General features: G+C 48.3%; 1 protein-coding gene across 2 annotated transcripts in view; it reads right to left on the reverse strand.

Annotated features, from left to right (window-relative positions):
• The window catches only part of GALNT18 (polypeptide N-acetylgalactosaminyltransferase 18), a 354,010-nt gene that overhangs the window by 152,093 nt on the left and 183,652 nt on the right, over positions 1 to 18,265 (reverse strand). For both annotated transcript variants that reach the window (XM_045484518.1, XM_045484519.1), the window contains exon 3: positions 8,066 to 8,232. In XM_045484518.1, the coding sequence (XP_045340474.1) occupies positions 8,066 to 8,232 (167 nt within the window). The remainder of the gene's footprint in view (positions 1 to 8,065; positions 8,233 to 18,265) is intronic.

Below are 18,265 nucleotides of genomic sequence, written 5' to 3' on the forward strand. Positions count from 1 at the left end.
GATCGTGACCTGGCTGAAGTCGGACGCCCAACCGACTGCGCCACCCAGGCGCCCCATTGTAACCAGTTTTATTGAGTGACTACTATGTGCTGAGCACTGGGCTAGTTGGTGGGACACTGAGATGAGTGGCACCCTGTCTAACACGGGTCACCCTGGCTAACCTGTGCTAAATTTCTCACTCTAATTTCGTGAGTAAATAGCCAGTAAAAACAGTATGTGAGGGAGGCAGTCAGAGCCTGTGTGAGTGCTAAGGTGAACTTCCTGATCCAGCTGGCAGGCAGAGTGCAGAGTGATGGAGGGCTTTCTGGAAGCGCTACCACCTGAACGGTCCCTGAAGCTTGATTTGGGTGAAGGGGGTGGGCTGTGGGAGGACAGTCATTCTCAGAAGAGGGCTAAGCAGGGCAAATGGCCCAGAGTACCATAACGAAACCAAACCTGCCTGGCCTTGGCTGGGCTTCCACAGCCATATAGAGTGCAGACAGCAGGAAGACTGAACATGGGGCCACGTAGGGACACAGCATGGGGTGGAGGAGAGAGCCCTCATGAGAGTCAGAGGACCCGAGGTCCTACCTCAGCTCTGTCACCCACATACTATAGGGCCCTGGCAAGTCTCTGTCCTACATAGGTCCTCAGTTTCCTCCCAAGAGCCAGGTGGGGTTTGCCTGGTCTTCTGTCTGTCTCTCCAACAGCATGGTGGGGGAGGGACAGCCCCATTTACCCTGTCTGTGGAGGCTGCCTGGTTCTATGACTCATGCTGCCAACATTTGTTGAAGATTTCGAGCAAACGTGACCAGTAAGAAGGCTGCATCCATGAGCGAAAGGTATGCATCACCCAGGAGAGAGACCATCCAGCTTCAAGGGTGTGAGGTTCTGGTAAGTGGCCATTCTGTTGTTGGAGGGAAGAAGAGGACACACATCAGGCTTGGTGAGGTTGGCCAAGTCACTGCCAACCAAGAGCAGACTGAGACCTTCAGGGAATAGTATTCTTTTTTTTTTTTTTTTTTTTTTTTTTTTTTAATATTTATTTTGAGAGAGAGAGAGAGAGAGAGAGAGCGCCAGCATGAATGGGGAAGGGGCAGAGAGAGACAGAGACACAGAATCTGAAGCTGGCTGGCTCCCGGCTCCGAGCTGTCAGCACACAGCCCAATGCAGGGCTCAAACCCACAAACCATGAGATCATGACCTGAGCTGAAGTCGGATGTTTAGCTGACTGAGCCATCCCGACACCTCAGGGAATGGTATTCTTAAAAGAATATTTGATATTGCCATTGCTTTGATATGCTTTTAGTCACAACAGTCAGATTCATTTTAAAATTTCAAATAGCATGAAAAGAAGGGTGTATGATTTTTAAGTTTATCAAAAGAGGACACGAGTTAAAAAAGGAAACACAGAAAGTGCAGAAAAGGAAATGGTTTTGGAAGTGGACGTGGCTGGATTGTGGAATATGGTGACTCTGGGACAGCCGGTGAGGGGACCTGAAAAGGCTCATGTTCATTGAGCACCTGTCCTGTGCCAGGCACTGGAATACCTGTGTCACATGAATGAGCTCACAATGGGGGAGAGGCAAATGCTTAGCTGTGTGCTAAAGTACTAGCACAAAGTAGTGGCCATCAAAAACCTGTTGAGGGAATGAATGAATGAATGAGTGAATGAAGTGAACGAACAAACAGGTGAATGCCAAGAATCAAAGGCAGGGATGATTCTATCAGTTGCAAATGCTGGTGCTTCCCTCCCTCTGGAGGTGCATAAAGGTTAAATCATTCAGTCCCAGATAAAGACATTGGCCTATTGGGATTCACTGAGAGCATGGTAATTAAAACCAGGAGGCTCACAGCCGTGTTCCCACCATTTCTTGAGATAACAGGATGAGGAGCCAGGGAGGGGAGACATTGTCTCAGAGCTACAGGGCAGGTAGGGCATGGCCTACCCTGGCAGGAATGGCTGCAGACATTGGGTAACATTGAAGGGAGGAGGCTTGGGGTCAGCCATCTGACTCTGTGCATAGGACCTGAGTTCAGGCCAGGTTGGGGGTAACAGCAAGAGAAGCTCTGCATCCTGCCCGCCATTCACGTCATCTCCCTGGGATGCAGCAGGGAGGTCCCAAAGGCCCCACTGGGGGAAGAAACACTCCACCCAGCAGTGCCTGCTGCCTGAGGCTTGCTCTGGGGGGAGGGGGGGGGGGCTTAAATGCCTGTCGTCCCAAGGTCCTCAGCTGCAGTACAGATGAGGGACAACAGTTAGAACAGTGATTCCCAGAGAATGTCCCACTGCATGAGAATGCTCTGGAAAGTTTACTGAAATGCAGATTCCAAGCCTTGCCCCAGACCTACAGAATCAAAATTCACTGATTCATTCAATCAGTATTTAGTACATCCCTACAAGTACCAGGCACTATTCTGGGCACTGGAGACAGAGCAATGAACGAACCCCAAGTCCCTGTCTTCATGGAACTTACAGACGGGTGGAGTGAGAACGTACAAATAAATAAAGGAAGGTAACCAAGTGAGTACAGTATAACAGATGTAGTAATAGGTGCTGTGGAAGAAAAGAAGTGAGGAAGGGATGAGGAGTGACAGGGGTAAGGGCTGCCACTTTAACCAGGGTGCTATTTTAAAGATTTGAGCAAAGGCCTAAAGAGGCAAAAGAAGAAGCTGTGGGGCAGTAAAGGCCTTCCAAGAGAAGGGAGCTGCAAGTGCAAATGTCCTGAGGCAAGAATGCGCCTGGCACGAATCTCTGTATTTTTCATCAAGCTCAAACGCTAAAGTCTGAGACCACATTAGTAGAATGACCACATCCTACACAGGAGCCGCCCCCTGAAAGAGTGGAGCTTGTTTGGGATATTGCTAAGGAGGCAGAAAACAGGGACTCAGACTCTCATACAAGGACCATCTGCAGAGCCTCCAGCCCTTGGCTTCTGAGGGAGAGAGCTAAAGATCTAGAGAGGCTTGGATGAAGAAGGCGGTCATTGACAGCCCCTTTCCTGTGTTTGTGGAAACACAAGCCTGACCCCAAACAAAAATGCCTTCAGACTCTCAACTATAGAGAACAAACTGAGGGTTGCTGGAGGGGAGGTGGGGGGCGGGGGGATGGGCTAGACGGGTGATGGGCATTAAGGAGGGCACTTGTTGGGATGAGCCCTGGGTGGTATATGTAAGCGATGAATCACTAAATTCTACTCTTGAAACCAATTTTTTAAAAAAGGCAAAAGAAATGCCTGTGGAGGAGGGGTTTGGGGGACATGAGGTACCAGCACACACACAACGTGTGACACTGCCTGGGGAGATGTCCCGAAGGCTCTATACTCCCGCTTCATTTAGAGTTGCAAACACAGACGCCCCTTCCATCATGCCTTATCGCATTCAAGCCTCTGAACAACCCCTGAGGTAGGAATTCCACGTCCCAGTTTTACAGATAAGAAAAATAGGATTCACAGAGGTCAAGAGCACATAGCCAGGAAGAAGCTAGAAAGAGCTGGAACTGAAAAGTTGGCCGAAGGCCCATTTCTGCGTTCTTCCCACCAGAGCATACTGTTTCAGGAGGGAGAGAAAAGCAAGAATTGCCTTTAAGTAGCGGTTACACATCAGCTGTTATTATTACTGTTGTTGTTGAAGTTGTTGTTATTGTCATTTAGACTCACCCTGGGGGCACCCTTCACACCTTGCAGCTTACATGGCCCTTTCACTGCCATTACCTCACTGTCACTCACTTCCATTGTCATTATCCTTGGTGACTATGGGGCAGGCAGGGCAGGGCAGGGCCTGAAATCCCCACAGGGCACATAAAACCAAGGCAAGGACCCACGGCCAGGAAGTGGCAGACCTGAGACCAGAAACAGGAGTCCTATTAGGTTTCATGTCCTTTTATTTATTTGCAGGACTCTCTGATGTCAGGGGCTAGATTCCCGTCATGCCCTTGGCCCAGGCTGGGTGCCCCATAAACATCTGTGGAACTGTACTGACTTGGCCTGACATGAAATAAACATCTCGCTCTGTGCTGAGCGAGATGATGCCCAAGAGAAGCAGGCCCCAAATGGAGCCTGAGCAGGAGGATATCGTCCTAGCCACCTTCCCCCAAGTCGGGCTGGTCTGGTCTGAAGGGTCCTTAAGCCCTTTGCTAAGCATGATGGCTCACCTCTTTCAAGGGCCACAGTCTCCAGGGTTTTTTCTGCCCTTCTTGAGAGCTCAGCTCAGACTGGTCTTGAGGAGACCCATTCCGGATCGCCTCCCTGCCCCATTCAACACAGGGCAACCCCAGCTGCCACCAGTCCCCTTCCCAACATGCCCCCACCCACCCAAGGTCTTGTAAAAGCTATAGGATACTGGGACTGAGCACTATTACTCTGCCAGCCTCCTGGCACCCCTTCTTGTACCCCTCATTGCCTCCAGCTATCTCCCTATTCACCCATCTGCTTCTCCTGAGTGGTACAGAGATGGGCCCTTTCTTCCCAGAGGCAGCCCTCACTTCTGTGCCCGGGATCCCCTCCTCTCCTCCCCCTTCAGAGGCCTTGTTCCACACCTTGGCCTCAAAGGCCACAGGCAACCCCCCCTCCCCAGACCAATGGAATTACCAGAGCCAAGAGATGGCCACCCAGATTGTGTAAAAGCTCCCCAAGCAATTCTAATGTGCAGTCAGGGTCTTGAGAACAACCTGCCTTTCAAAAAAAGAAATACAATACAATACAATGCAATACAATACAATACCATACCATACCATACAATACAGTGCAATACAACTGAATAACATAAACCAGACTATAATAGAAAATATCACCGTGCTTCACACATTAGAAGGCTAACTATTGTTTCTTAAAAGTTTTGTTTCAATAGCGTGTGCTATTGTATGAGTGTGAGTACGTGTGTCATCCTGGGTCATGATGTGCACATATTTCTTACTATAGATTATGGTTAAAATTTGTGTAAGTGTGTGTAAGTGTGTGTGAGTGAGAAACGTTGCTCCAGAATCATTAGAATCTGATTCTCTCTTGCAGCCAAAATCCCTGACAGAGAAAAGCTACCTCCCTGTCTGCTCTTCATCTTTAAATGGCTTCCATAGCCCCCATCCCCAATACTTTCCTAAAGCTTCCTGCTGCACCTTCCAAATACGGAGGCTTCTTCCCAGACTCTGCGTCCTCCCACCTGTCTGCGGGTTCATTCAAATAAATGACTCTCATTTCTGGAATTCTCTCTGTCCGAGGAATCCGTCATCCTCCAGATTTCTCCTGCCCTTTCCCGTTCCGTCTCTCACCAGCTAACCCTCTTCCTCCTGACTCTTTAATGTCTCACGCTCAGTATTCTCTCAAGCTTCTATTTTTATTCTTCCCTCTTTTCTTTGCCACCATCTCCTCCCAGGCAGTGGCTTCAATTATTCTGTGCATAAGACTCCAAATTCACGTTCCCACGGTTCCCTCTCTGGAGCTCCAGCTGTGTAGCTGGCGAGCTATGTGGCAGTCTCCTGGGAATGCGGGGGCGGGGTGGGTAGGGGTAAACACTGATGGCCTTCAATTTGGTCATTCGCTTGACTGTGTCAGGCAGGTGAAGCAAACGGGGACGATTATTATTCCCATTTTACAAAGAAAGAAACGAAGATTCTGAGACGTCATGGTCACTCATCCAGTGAGACCCTACAGCCCATGTCTCGAGACTTCAGAGTTCTTTCCCTTCACATCATGGACTGGAACTCATGTGTACAAGAGCAAAGCTACATCTTACTCATTAAACCAGAGGTTCTCAACCAGAGCTACGCAACACAGCCATTAAGAATGCTTTTTACTTTTTTATTTTTATTTTAAATGTTTATTTACTTAGAGACAGAGCGTGTGTGCACATAGCAGGGGAGGGGCAGAGAGAGAGACAGAGAGAGAATCCCAAGCAGGCTCTGCTCTGTCAGCACAAAGCCAGACTTAGGGCTTGAACTCATGAACTATATCATGATCTGAACTGAACCCAAGAGTCAGATGCTTAACTGAGCCCCCCAGGCATCCCAAGAATGCTTTTTAAAACAGAGATGGCCAGATTCCACCTCAAACTTACTGAATTAGAATCTCCTGAGAGAGATGTTTGTTTTAGCCTTTATATTTTGAAGTAATTACAGATAAGACAGGAAAGTACACAGAAATGTACAAGGAGGTTCCACACACCTTCACCCGGCCTCCCGCAACGTTAACATCTTACACAACTACAGTCCAATATCACACTGTGATATGATGTTGCCCCCATCCGCGGAGCTTTTCAGATCTCTCCAGTAAGATGTGTACCCATTTGGGCGTGGGTATGTAGTTCTGTGCAATTTTGTCACATGTAGCTTTGGGTAACTACCACCACAGTCATGATTCTTAACTTTCCCATCAGCATAATACTCCCTAGAGCTCAGGGTTTGAAAGCTTCCATCCTTGAAGAACCCTACCGCTCCTTCTCTTCCCTCTCCTGGGAAGGCACCATCATCCTCAGAGCCACCCTGGCTTGAAACTGAGCCATAATTCACTAGCCCTCCTTTGGTTCATCTGCCCATAGCCTATTAGTCAAGAGATCCGGAAGATGCTTCCTTCATAATATCTCTCTGGCCAGTATCTTGCCTTTGATCCTCATACCCACCTCTATAGCACAACAGAGCCTAAGGATGCCTCGTGACTGGGGGATGTCCTCACCCTTGAAAGGATGGCTCATCCATCCCTTACCTTCTCACATGTAAGAGGAGAGGGGCCAGCAGGCCTGGGTGCGGCAAGGTAGGGTGCACGGGTGGGCTAGTCAAGCTGTTCTCCACTTGCTCAGGCATCCATTCCATGGACACAGGCCAGATAATAGCAAGTAGCCGTGAGAAGCAGAGGCTGGGCCCCTTCCTGTCTCCTGCATTAACAATCACCTTTAAAACTATGCTGCCTGTTTGCTACCACTCTCTGATGTCTTTTCCTCCCTTTACAACCACGGAACAATTAGAGTCAAGTGATCCATAAGCACTGCCCTTCAGAAAGCTCTAAAACCCGCTTCACAGCGCTGCTCTACACTTCTTACTACATGGTGATAAAATGAAAAAGAAAATTTGCTTATTGAGATTAAATATATTTCAATTATCTGATATGTTTCAGCTTTAATTGATAACAAAACACAAATTGCCCATCTGAATTTCTCATTATAGCAACGATTCACTGGAAAATTTACTACCTGACACCAGAGAAAGCACTAAAGATAACACAGGCTCAGTGACTCTCTGATCCCGTGCCCTAGCAGTCTAGTATTTAGGATCGTGCATTATCCAAAGCACATCCATATTAATCATCCTATGAAGAGCACTGGTTTTAAAACCATCTCAGTACCTGGTCTCTAAGTTTGGAAAATGTTATGGGGTGGTTGGTATATGTAGGTATCAGAGGCCCCAGAATGTGCCCCAAGGGAAAGAGGTAGCTGGTAGCATGGCTGGAGAAGGGGAGAGGGAAGGGGTAAGGGCTTCAACAAGTGTTTGTGGGCCACCCGAGGCTTTGCGAAGGCCGGATGGAACAGGGAGCAGGGCATCCAGCAAAGAGGACAGACTTTTTTACAGCTCTGTTGCTGCCACCGTGTTACACGCCCACTACCAGCCCCACCATCGAGACCACTGCAAACCAGCACCACACCCAGCACCATCAACACCTCTGCTATCATCACCACCACTGCTAAGACAACACCAACCATCTTCCAGGAAGAGGCCAAGGGATACCACAAACTGAAATGATGCTTCACAGAAAAGAGTCACTGTGCACGTGGTGCAATGTTCACTGTGCATGTGGTGGGGGTGGGGGTCAGGGCTCTTTATCCTACACTGCACTAGAATGTTAGAGGAGAGAGTGGACAGCCAATGAGGAAAAGCTTAGGGACCAGGCCCCTTCAAGATGCAGAGAGGTACACCTATGGAGTGAACCTTCCAGAGCCGTGACCATCAAGAATCTCTCATCTCTGAAGCAACAGCTCATTGAAGGAGCAGTCGTAGAGAGCCTTAAAAAATGAGAACCGCCCCCGCAACAGAGGCTCAACCCTCTGCTGAGATGTCAGGCACAGAGCAGGGTACAGGGCTCAAGGGAGTTTAGGCACTCACCGTTGCTGCTGTTGTCATCCACCAGGATGATCTCCTTGAGCAGGTGTGGAGGTGTGCGTTCAATGGCTGAGTGGATGGAGCGCAGTAGCACTGAGAGTGCTTCGTTGACGAAGATGAACACGATGCTCACCTCTGGCAGGCTATCGGGGAAGGAGAGGTTGCGGCACCTACAAAGAAGAAAAGCCAGGCTCTTAGATCTGTCCGTGACTCAGACGCGGGGCACCCCAGGTACTGACCCACCCCATGTCTTGGCTCCAGCTTTGCTGGAGGGCTCAGGAGTCCAGATTCTTCCCAGGGCCTCTTCTTTGATACTTACGACAAGCCCTAAATATATAGCAGACAGGCTCACAACCATTAAAATGGATTTGTACCACAACAGAGTCTGGATTTGTCAATAATCATCCCAGCTGAATAGTTGTGCCGTAAACACCCAGTGTAGTACCTGGAACACAGCAGGTAGTCACCGAGTGTTTGTTAGAAGAATGGCTCAATCTTTCTAAACCCAATAGGATAGAAAATGCAACCAACGGAAAGTCTTTGTTTTTTCAAAATGGCAGCCAACATCTAGGTAAGAGCAGACCTTAGATGATCTTCTTTGGGAGAAAAAGATGTGCCCTTCCAGTGACTTCTGCCAGAATCCACTCTGTCTCACTGCAGAAGGCATACTGCCTGGGCCTCTCCTACCTCTCATTCATCACCAGGAACCAGACTCCAGACCAGGTTGAAGCTACGGTCAGAGTCTCTACACAAATGAGGGACAGAATGACAGGTCTCGTCTCATTTCACAGAGGAGGTCACTAAGGCTCAGAGAGATTGAGTCCCCACCGTGAATCAGCTGCCAAGATAGAATCACACTATGGTCTTCTGACATCTATACCTGGTTTTTCCCTCAGGGAAAGATGGTTGCTGGAGAGACTACCTCTAACTGTCTCACTTCCCCCCCTAGTTGTCCTGAAACCCTGAAGTCATTTGGAGGTCTCTTTCCCAAACGACTTGGAGCATAATCTTAAAAGTCTACATGCTATTCCCAGTAGGGAGAGGAACACACAAGTACTGTAAGCATCACCTTTATGGGCAAGAAACCATGGTGGGTGCCATGCTCGGGCTGAAATGAAACATTATTCCAGAAGGCATGGACTCCTGTCTTCAGGACAGTTGAACAAAAGGAAAGAGCAGCAATTATAGGCCCTGGGCTCAGAGAGGAGGCTGTCGACTCCCACCACCTGCCACTGGAGGCTCCAGGGGTTCAGGGCTGGTGACCATGGTGTATGGCTCCAAAGTGGGAGGTGCAACCAGGTTAGATCATGCAATAATGAGCATAATGGTACAGAGCTTCTGCTTGTTGGCAATTAAAGTGCTGCAGGATAGGAATGGGCCTGTTCTTCCTTAATGAGGAAGGCTGCAGGATAACCAGGGCTGAGCAATTTGGAGAAATCACCGTGGGGCCCCAGCCTGCTTAAGAGCAGGAGATTAATAAACTAAAATCACCGTCTCTATGGTTACCAGAAATTTACAGAAACTTCTCCCATTCTATTTCCAGCTCTCCTTCTCTCTCACCAAAGAGAGGTGGGGGAAGGAAAAGAGTTGAGCCTCTTCCCAAATCTGTTTCATACTTAAAATTTCTTTTATTTTATTTTATTTTATCTTATTTTTTTTAATTTATTTTTTAATTTACATCCAAGTTAGTTAGCATATAGTGCAATAATGATTTCAGGAGTAGATTCCAGCGAGTCATCCCCCATGTATAACATCCAGTGCCCAACCCAAAAAGTGTCTTCCTTGATGCCCTTTAACCCATTTGGTCCCTCCCCCTCCCCCACCCCCTCCAGCAACCCTCAGTGTGTTCTCTGTATTTAAGAGGCTCTTATGTTTTGTCCCCATCCTTGTGTCTATATCATTTTCATACTTACAATGTTAATAAAACCACCAGTTTAACAGACTTGCATCGTAGAAGGCATTCATTCTTGTATTTAATGGAATAAATATTTATTGAGCTTCTTCCATGAAACAGGTACTATTGTAGGCAATAAGGGCACAGCAGGACAAGGACAAAGTACCTGTCCTCACAGCACTTACACTTTGACGGGGGAAACAGGTCAACATGGAAGCAAACAAATGATATAATTTCATATAAGTACTGAGATGAAAAGTAAAGCAGGGTAAGAGGACAGCGTGATGCCTTGGCAGCTGTTCCAGAAGGAGTTGTCAGAAGAGGGCTCTGGGAGGAGGACAGATTTAGTTACACTCTTAAATGGTATGAAAAAGCAAGTTGTGCAAAGGCCTGGTGGGGCTGAGGGAATAGTGCTGTGACCGGAGAAAAGCAACTGGCTCATGGAAGTGCAGTGAAGGGATGAAGGGGGTGGGGAGGTAGAGGGAGGGACTTTAATGAAGGACAAAGACTGGAAGGCCTCCTTAAGCTCATCAAGACCCTTTCCAAAAAAATTTTTTCTTGTTGTGAAAATGATTTTTCGAACAGCCATCAGAAAGTTTGTGGCCAAAAGTCCATTCCTCTAGCTAGTGCTCTTTTTTTTTTTTTTTCAGTGTTTATTTATTTACTTTGAGAGAGAGAGAAGGAGGGTACACGCATGCGTGTGGGGGAGGGGCAGAGAAAGAGGGAGAGAGAGAATCCAAAGCAGGCTCCATACCCAGCACAGAGTCCAACGCGGGGCTCGATCTCACAACCGCGAGATCATGACCAGAGCTGAAACCAAGAGTTGGATGCTCAACTGACTGAGCCACCCAGGCGTCCCTGGCTAGAGCCTATTTATATCTATCAAGACCAGCAGCTGACCTTTCCATAGGCATGAAAACTGACAAAAGCATCAAGATACAACCCACTCACTGACTGCATTTAAAAAATAATACAATACATGGCCAAACTGCTGGCACATGACTTTGTATCATTGGTTTTTTATGAAGTGCAGTGCACAGCTCCCAGTAAGGTCGGTACAGTGGTCCATGTTGGCAATCCTTCCCACTAACCCCACCAGCCGTGCAGACTGTGACCCTGTGTCTGGTAGCACTTCTCCAGAGGGTTCCTCAGAGCCCCACTAACCAGAGATCCAGATGGTTCGTAGGGGTTTTCCTGAGCCGGGGGTTAACGACCCTCTACTCCCTTCCCCTCTTCCCTTCCCCATTTACCCCCTCCCAAGGAGACCAAGTTGAATTTCTCCCAGTATCAGCCAGGCCCACTAGCCGGTTTGAACCCCCAGGGCTATGGGTCAACTCCTGATGGCCTTTCCCTAAGCAGAATGGAAATGTTTTCTTTTACAAGCTAAACTCTGATCACCATTTCCAAGTGAAAGACTCCTTTGAACAGAAGGTTTTTCTACGCAGGCCCTTCTGAATGGAACACCTAGTGAAATACATCATAATGGTGTGTGTTTATTGTCTGCCTCCCCCATTATAACCAAGCCCCCCAAGAACCAGGGCTGTATTTTGCTGCTGAGCTATCTTCTACCCTTAAACCAGAGTCTGCCCACACAGTAGGTTTTTGGAATTAAACAGAGCTAACAGGGCTGTTTATTTTATAGAAGGCCAACATTTTATATGCATGCCACTGACCCCGGCGGGTTCCTTTTTTTCTGCAAACCTCCTCCCTGGGTCAGAGAGTCAGGGCCTCTCTCCACCAGCGGGGTCCTTCTTCCCCCAACTTATGGCCCCAGTTCCTCACATTCTGTCTCCAGCAGTTCTAAGTTTCTTTGTACTGTAATTAAGTGATCCCTCCAGGCCAAACGTCCTGACCTCCTTAAATCCTTCCTTCCTCCTTTTCTCTCTTGGGAGCCGCTCAGGGTCCCTCCAGCAACAGCTGCCTTGCCCTGGCCTCTCTCTCTACACCTGGAGGCAAGCTCCCTTACCCTTCAGTTTATTTGAACCTAACCCCAAATATGGATGTGGCTGAGCAGAGAGGGGGGAAGGGTGGGCAGGATAAGAAAGACAAGGTGAGGGGCACCTGGGTGGCTCAGTCAGTGAAACATCCAGCTTCAGCTCAGGTCATGATCTCACAGTCCGTGAGTTCAAGCCCCACATCAGGCTCTGTGCTGACAGCTCAGAGCATGGAGCCTGTTTCAGATTCTGTGTCTCCCTCTTTCTCTGCCCTTCTCCCACTCCTGCTCTGTCTCTGTCTCTGTGTGTCTCTCTCTCTCAAAAATAAATAAAAAGTGTTAAAAAATTTAAAAAAAAGAAAAGAAAAGAAAGACAAGATGGGCCCGTTTTTAGGGAAAGAGTGTTAGAGGGTGGATGAAGCCACCCAGGCCGAGCTCCGCCCCAAGCTGCCACGTGACCATGGGTGGGCCACTTCACTTCTCTGTATGTCCCATCCTAGAATGAGGGAGGCAGAAGAAATGATCACCTAGGTGTCTTTCTCTATAAAATTCGGCATCTTCTACCTCCCATGTGGTGAAACGAAGACACCTCGTTGAGGAAAGAGTTTGCAAACCTCCCAGCCCTCCCATCCACAACTGGATTTGGCCACCACTAAATGCCACAAGAAACATCCCCTCACTGCCATCTTGACTACACAAGGTGGCCAAATGTCCCAGTTTGCCCAGGATTTTCCCAGTTTCAGCCCTGAAAGTCCCAAGCAAGGCGGGACAGTAGGTTGCCCGATGAGTAGACGACAGTGTCCCTAACCTTCTTGGGGGCAGGAACAGAGCTTGCTCACTCACGACTGCACTCCCACTGCCCAGCACAGTGCCTGGCCCGCGGCAGGCACTCAGTCAGCATCCGCCGAATACACTGACGCTACCCTTTCAAAGTGCCCAACACACAGACACCGGCACACAGTCATGGTTCCTATTGTCACCTCGACGCTGAAGCAGAACTTGCATTGCTGGAGAAGGAGGCATAAAGAAGGAGGCAGAAGAGCACGCTAGGCAAGAGGTCCACATACCTGCCGGTCACACTCACCATCATCACTGCTGAACACAGGACAGAAGCCTGCCTGCCCAGGGCAGCCCAAGGCTTTCAAAAGGAATACACATTCAAGAACTGCTGTGGAAGAGAATTGTTCCAGACCCCAGCCCAGCACTTCTATCCTCCAGGGTCTGGCCCTCACCCTCTGCCCCCCAAAGCCTGCTCCCCACCCGCTCACCTCCCCAGAGAAGGACCAGAGGACATGAGAGTCAGAGGAGCCACACAGGCCTAACCGGCCTTTCTCTCCTGATGCTTCTGGAGAAAGCCTGACTGTACGAGACCTGCTCCTTACTCATTTTGAGAAGAGGCATATTCTCCATAAAATTAAGCCATAAAAGTTCCCTTTTTACTTTTATTCTTGTTCAAAGTCGAGCCATTTTCCACTAGAGATAAAAACAAGGCATTTCTGAGAGCGAGTACTAGGGCTGTCTAATAAGCCGGAATTGATGGTCATGATAAACTCAACTTTATCGATCTCTGCACACAGAAGGCGATGCGGGGCGGGAACAGCTAAGTAAGGGCCTCTCGACCGAGCTCCCTGAGACTGTTGTGAGCTGCTCATAAGGCACATTTATATCAAGAGCTTCAGTGCCACTGTTGCCTGTAAGGGACAGTGGCCAAGTAAGCAGGGCCAACGTAGGCTCCTGGCGGCCGGGCGCTGCCCAGGACAGCAGCCAGATGCCTGTATGTGGCATCAGTGGATTTTCCACCTACATGTGGCGTCAGTAGATTCTCCCCTCCCTATGACCTCGGCAAACCTACAAGCTCCCAGTCCATCAGGTAATAATTCAAAGAGGCTGCTTGACCGAGGGTGAGAGAGTGGGTAGACTTCTTCCAGAATAAAGGTCAAAGTCAAATGTTTGCTGATGCTGCTGCCAGTGCAAGGGGTAACCAGGTCCACCATGCTAGGGTTCTGGGAGTGGGGAAGGGACCTTCTTGGACCAAGCAGTGAGAAGATGACACACCTAGGTACCCAAGGGTCCCCAGCCCCTCTTCCTTCCCAGGATTCTCCCAAGCAGCCCTCCCTGCAGCCATGGTCAGCACACGAGGGTTCAGAGATACCATTAACCACCTAGAACATAAACCTTGGGACACTGCCTTCTTGGCCCTTTGAGGCCGTCAGTGTCCTCGCCCCAGCTTCCCCCCTCCCACCTGCACCCACAGAAATTGCTTGATCCTCCTCTGGCCTTACTTGGGTACACTGTTGGCATCTTCTAGACCTTTCCAGATTAGATAGTCTCCCAGGCTTGCCAGCATCCAGTCTGCTGGACTTAATGTAACCTAAAGATAGGTCAATGTAGGGATTCTCACTGAGCATGAGGACAGTCAAGACTTTTACTCTCTCTGGCATCTATATCTCCATGACCTCTGTAGCTAAGAGACTGCATGGAGCTTGCCACCCCCACTGCCCATGGACCCCATGTAGAATATTTGGAAATTATAATAGTAATAATTTCCATTTTCTGAGTGCTCATGATTTGTCATAAACCATGCTAAGAGATGTAGGGATATTTTTACTCTCCCCCTGCCCGCCCCCATTTATTCCTTCTTACAATCCAATATGGTAAACATATCTATCCCCATTTTATAGATGAGGGAACTAGGGCTAAGACAGTAAGTTATTTTCCAGGGCTTAAACCTGGCCGCATTTGTCTCCAAAGCCTGTACTCATAATCCCTGTTAAACTAGGGTCTGTATCTTCCTTCTCACTCTCATCCAGAGATGCATCTGGCAAAACAATGGTGTTGTGATGACCCAGATACTTGATTGGGGGTGGGGGCACAAAACATAAGTTACTCCAGGCTGCCAGCTCTGATGAAAGATGGAACGGGTGCAGTATGTCTAGTAGGATGATGGGGGCAAATATGATAAACACTGCCGGGCACCCAAAGCCTAAACTCTTCCTGTTGCATTGTTCCCATTGGGATAAACAATCCCAGTGACTCCTTGTATAAGGGTGTCTGGGTCTTCTGTCCTGTGGCTTCATCACTTGGCTCATAACTGATGGGACCAGAGACCTATTCCTGAGCCCCAAGTAGCTATCAATAGCCTGGCTGTCAGCATACAGAGCAGCCTCACTCAAGACTCTGTGTAGCCAGATCTGGCAATCCTGAAGAAGGACCAGCAACCCTATCAAGCTCTTTCTCATGGGGAGGTTGAACGTGAGATACCCCCAAGAAGGCAGGAGGCAGGAGTCTGGGGCAGCGGGAATGATGGAGTTGGAATAGGACACTGTCAGTGAGCTGGAGACACAGACGGTCACCACTAGAGACACAGAACTCTAACAATGAGCCAGGAGGATGCAGACTTGAGCTCATCCATGATGTCTTCAACTATACTGCCCTCTTCCATACCTGAACACATGGCTTTGAATTGTATGATTACATGACTATGTGTGAACATCAACCCACAAAGAATCCCACCGCTCTGTGGTTGCCGAGTGAGTTCAGTTCCTTGCTCTGAGAGAGCACACAAGACCTAGTAAAGAGAGAACAAGTAGGACTCCTGGGCTGGAATTGGATGTCCCATGATTCTCCCAGCATCCTTCACTTTTCTTGCATGCCACTTATTTGCTATTGCAATGTGTTTTTCGTGATTGTTTAACAAACAGCAGTGTCTCTGCCAGACTATAAACCATATGAGGTCAGGGCACCTGGATGGCTCACTTGGTTGAATTCCTGACTCTTGACTTTGGCTCAGGTCATGATCCTAAGGTCATGGGATTGAGTACCATGTCGGGCTCTGTGCTGAGTGTGGAGCCTGCTTAAGGTTCAGTCTCTCTCTCTCTTTCTCTCCCACACACACACAGCCCCTCTTCCCTGCTCATGCTCTCTCTCTAAAATTAAGAGAAAATTAAAAAAAAAAAATTAAACAGCATAAGTGTAAGACCACACCTGCTTTACTCACCAGGTATCCCTACTGCCTCACACAATGGTCAGCACAGAGAAGAAACTATTGAGCGTCTGGCTCAATGAACAAATAAATAAATAAATATTTGAATGATGAAGAGTAGAATTAATTCAGACCCATGAAAGCCCTGTGGGTGGGAATTCTACCATGAGCTGACAGAATAGGAGTCACTGAGTCAAACATTCACTCCCTGACTGTATGAGTTTCCTAACACTAACAGAGTTGCTGTAAAAAATCACTGTAAACTTGGGGCCTTAAAACAACACAAACGTGTTCTTTTATAAGGAAGGCACAGAGAGGCTGGTAACTTGCTGGAGGTCAACCAGTTTGTAAACGAGAGACCTGGCCTTGGAACCCAAGTTTCAAACATCAGTCTATAACCTAAGCAGAAACTTCATCCGTTTGTTATCTAGTTTCTCTCATCCTCCAAAAAGCCAAAGGGGTAAATGGAGGCAGGCAGGGTGGGGATACCCAGAGGCTTCTGGGACCTGGCAAGATACCACATCTGGCCCAGCTGTGGAAGAGACAGCAGACACCTGAGAACTGAGAGCTTTACCAGTCTTCAAGGCAAGAGAAATAGACCCATCTGGTCAGGGTGCAGATTTTGGCACAGAAACCACGGACAGGTAAACTACCAAGGAGATGTGATCATCAGAGTGTGCAGCTTTAGTCCAGAGGGAGAACTTCTACAAACGTTTTTCAGGTGATTATACAATTTCGAGAAAGGATCTGCTAATATCAAATGTTGATTGTAAGTAGGACAAGAGGGAAAAGAGTCATTTGAAATGTAAACACCTGTAAAGGAAGCAGGAAACCATTTGTTCCTAAAAACATCTTACTGGAAACCCAGGGAAAATAGACTCCTGGGGGCTACATGGACAGCTGCCCAGAGAACAAGCAGGCTGGCTCTGGTGGAGAAGACCGAGCGTCTCCATGTGGTGACTCTGTTGGTAAACAGGTCAGGCCCGTGGCAAGGAGAACGTGGGGGTAGGGGAAGGTGAGCCCCTTAAGTCAGGAAAAGGAAGATGGGGCATCCCTGCTCTCCAGCAGAGCCTGGCCCTGGGCCTCTGATACCCAGAACTCTGGAGCTGGGGTGAAATCCCTCTATGTGATCTGCCTGGCCCTCCTCTCACCTAGTGCTGGGGCTGATGGCCTGGTCCACGTGGTTCCTTGTCCACACGGCAGGACTCCAGGTAGTTAAAGTCATGGTCATGTCCCCCAAGCCATCTCTTTTACAGATCAAAGACCCAGATGATACAAGGAACAAAAAATTAAATAGCGACTATGGGTCAGGCAGTGTTCTGAGAGTTCTCCATTCAACCTCTGTATTACTATCTCTAGCTTGCATATAGGAAACTCAGGCATAGAGAGCTTGCTGGAGGTCAACCAGCTCGTAACAGCACTCTATAATCTAAGCAGAAACTACATCTGTTTGTCATGTTACCCACTTCCTCTCTTGGCTTGTTCTCCTCTGAACATCCTCTTCTTTCTCTATATTCCTTAAGATCCAGTTATGCAGTTGTGATCTGAGTGGCAAAACAGACAAAACTATCACCTCCCCTTTTTAAGACAGTATATTTCTATTAATATAGCTCAAGATTATATTGTCTTTAAGAATAGCCCACAGGATACTGTTGGCCCATAAGGAGCCTAACACGAAGAATTGGAACTGTTTTCGCCGAGTGCGTTAGTAAAAGAGTATTTTCCCCCGAACTGTGTGTGCTTAACATCTCCAGGGTGCTAGCAGAATCATTACTAAGGGTGTTCCCTCCTTGTCCTGAGGCAGCCCTCACGGAGGATCTCTGGGTCACCTCCATAGAGCTAAGATCCCAAACTAGAAAAACTCACTGGGGCAGAGGAGGGCCAGGGTGCTGAGGGAGTGTCCTAAAGACACAAGACCCAGGTAAAAATACTGGTTCTGCCGCATACCACCCGTGGGAACTTCAATACGTTTCTTACCTTTGCAAATACTCCGTATTCTCCTAAATAAAATACAAATAATAGTAATTACCTCCTAGAGATGTAAGGATCAAGTTAAATTAGAACATGCATGTTAAGCAGTTTGCACAGCACCTGGCACCCAGGAAGGGGGCAAGTGGTGCTCTTGGTGAAAATCAGCAGCCCCTGGGTAGCAACTCACACATGGTCTAGCAAATATGATCCCAGCTGCTCCCCCTAGAGCCCTCCCCCTTGTCCCCCAGGACCAGCTACATAATATGGGGGGCCCAGTGAAGAAAGAAAAGCTGGTGGTATTCAGAAGTTATTCAGAATTTTAACACAGTAACGGTAGAGCATTAAACCAAGCACAGCCTTCTTGGGATCCTGTGCAGAGGCTGCACACACAGGAGTTTCCTAAATGCGAATATTGCTGCTGGA

Source organism: Leopardus geoffroyi, chromosome D1 (assembly GCF_018350155.1).
Source record: "Leopardus geoffroyi isolate Oge1 chromosome D1, O.geoffroyi_Oge1_pat1.0, whole genome shotgun sequence".
Lineage (NCBI taxonomy): Eukaryota > Metazoa > Chordata > Mammalia > Carnivora > Felidae > Leopardus > Leopardus geoffroyi.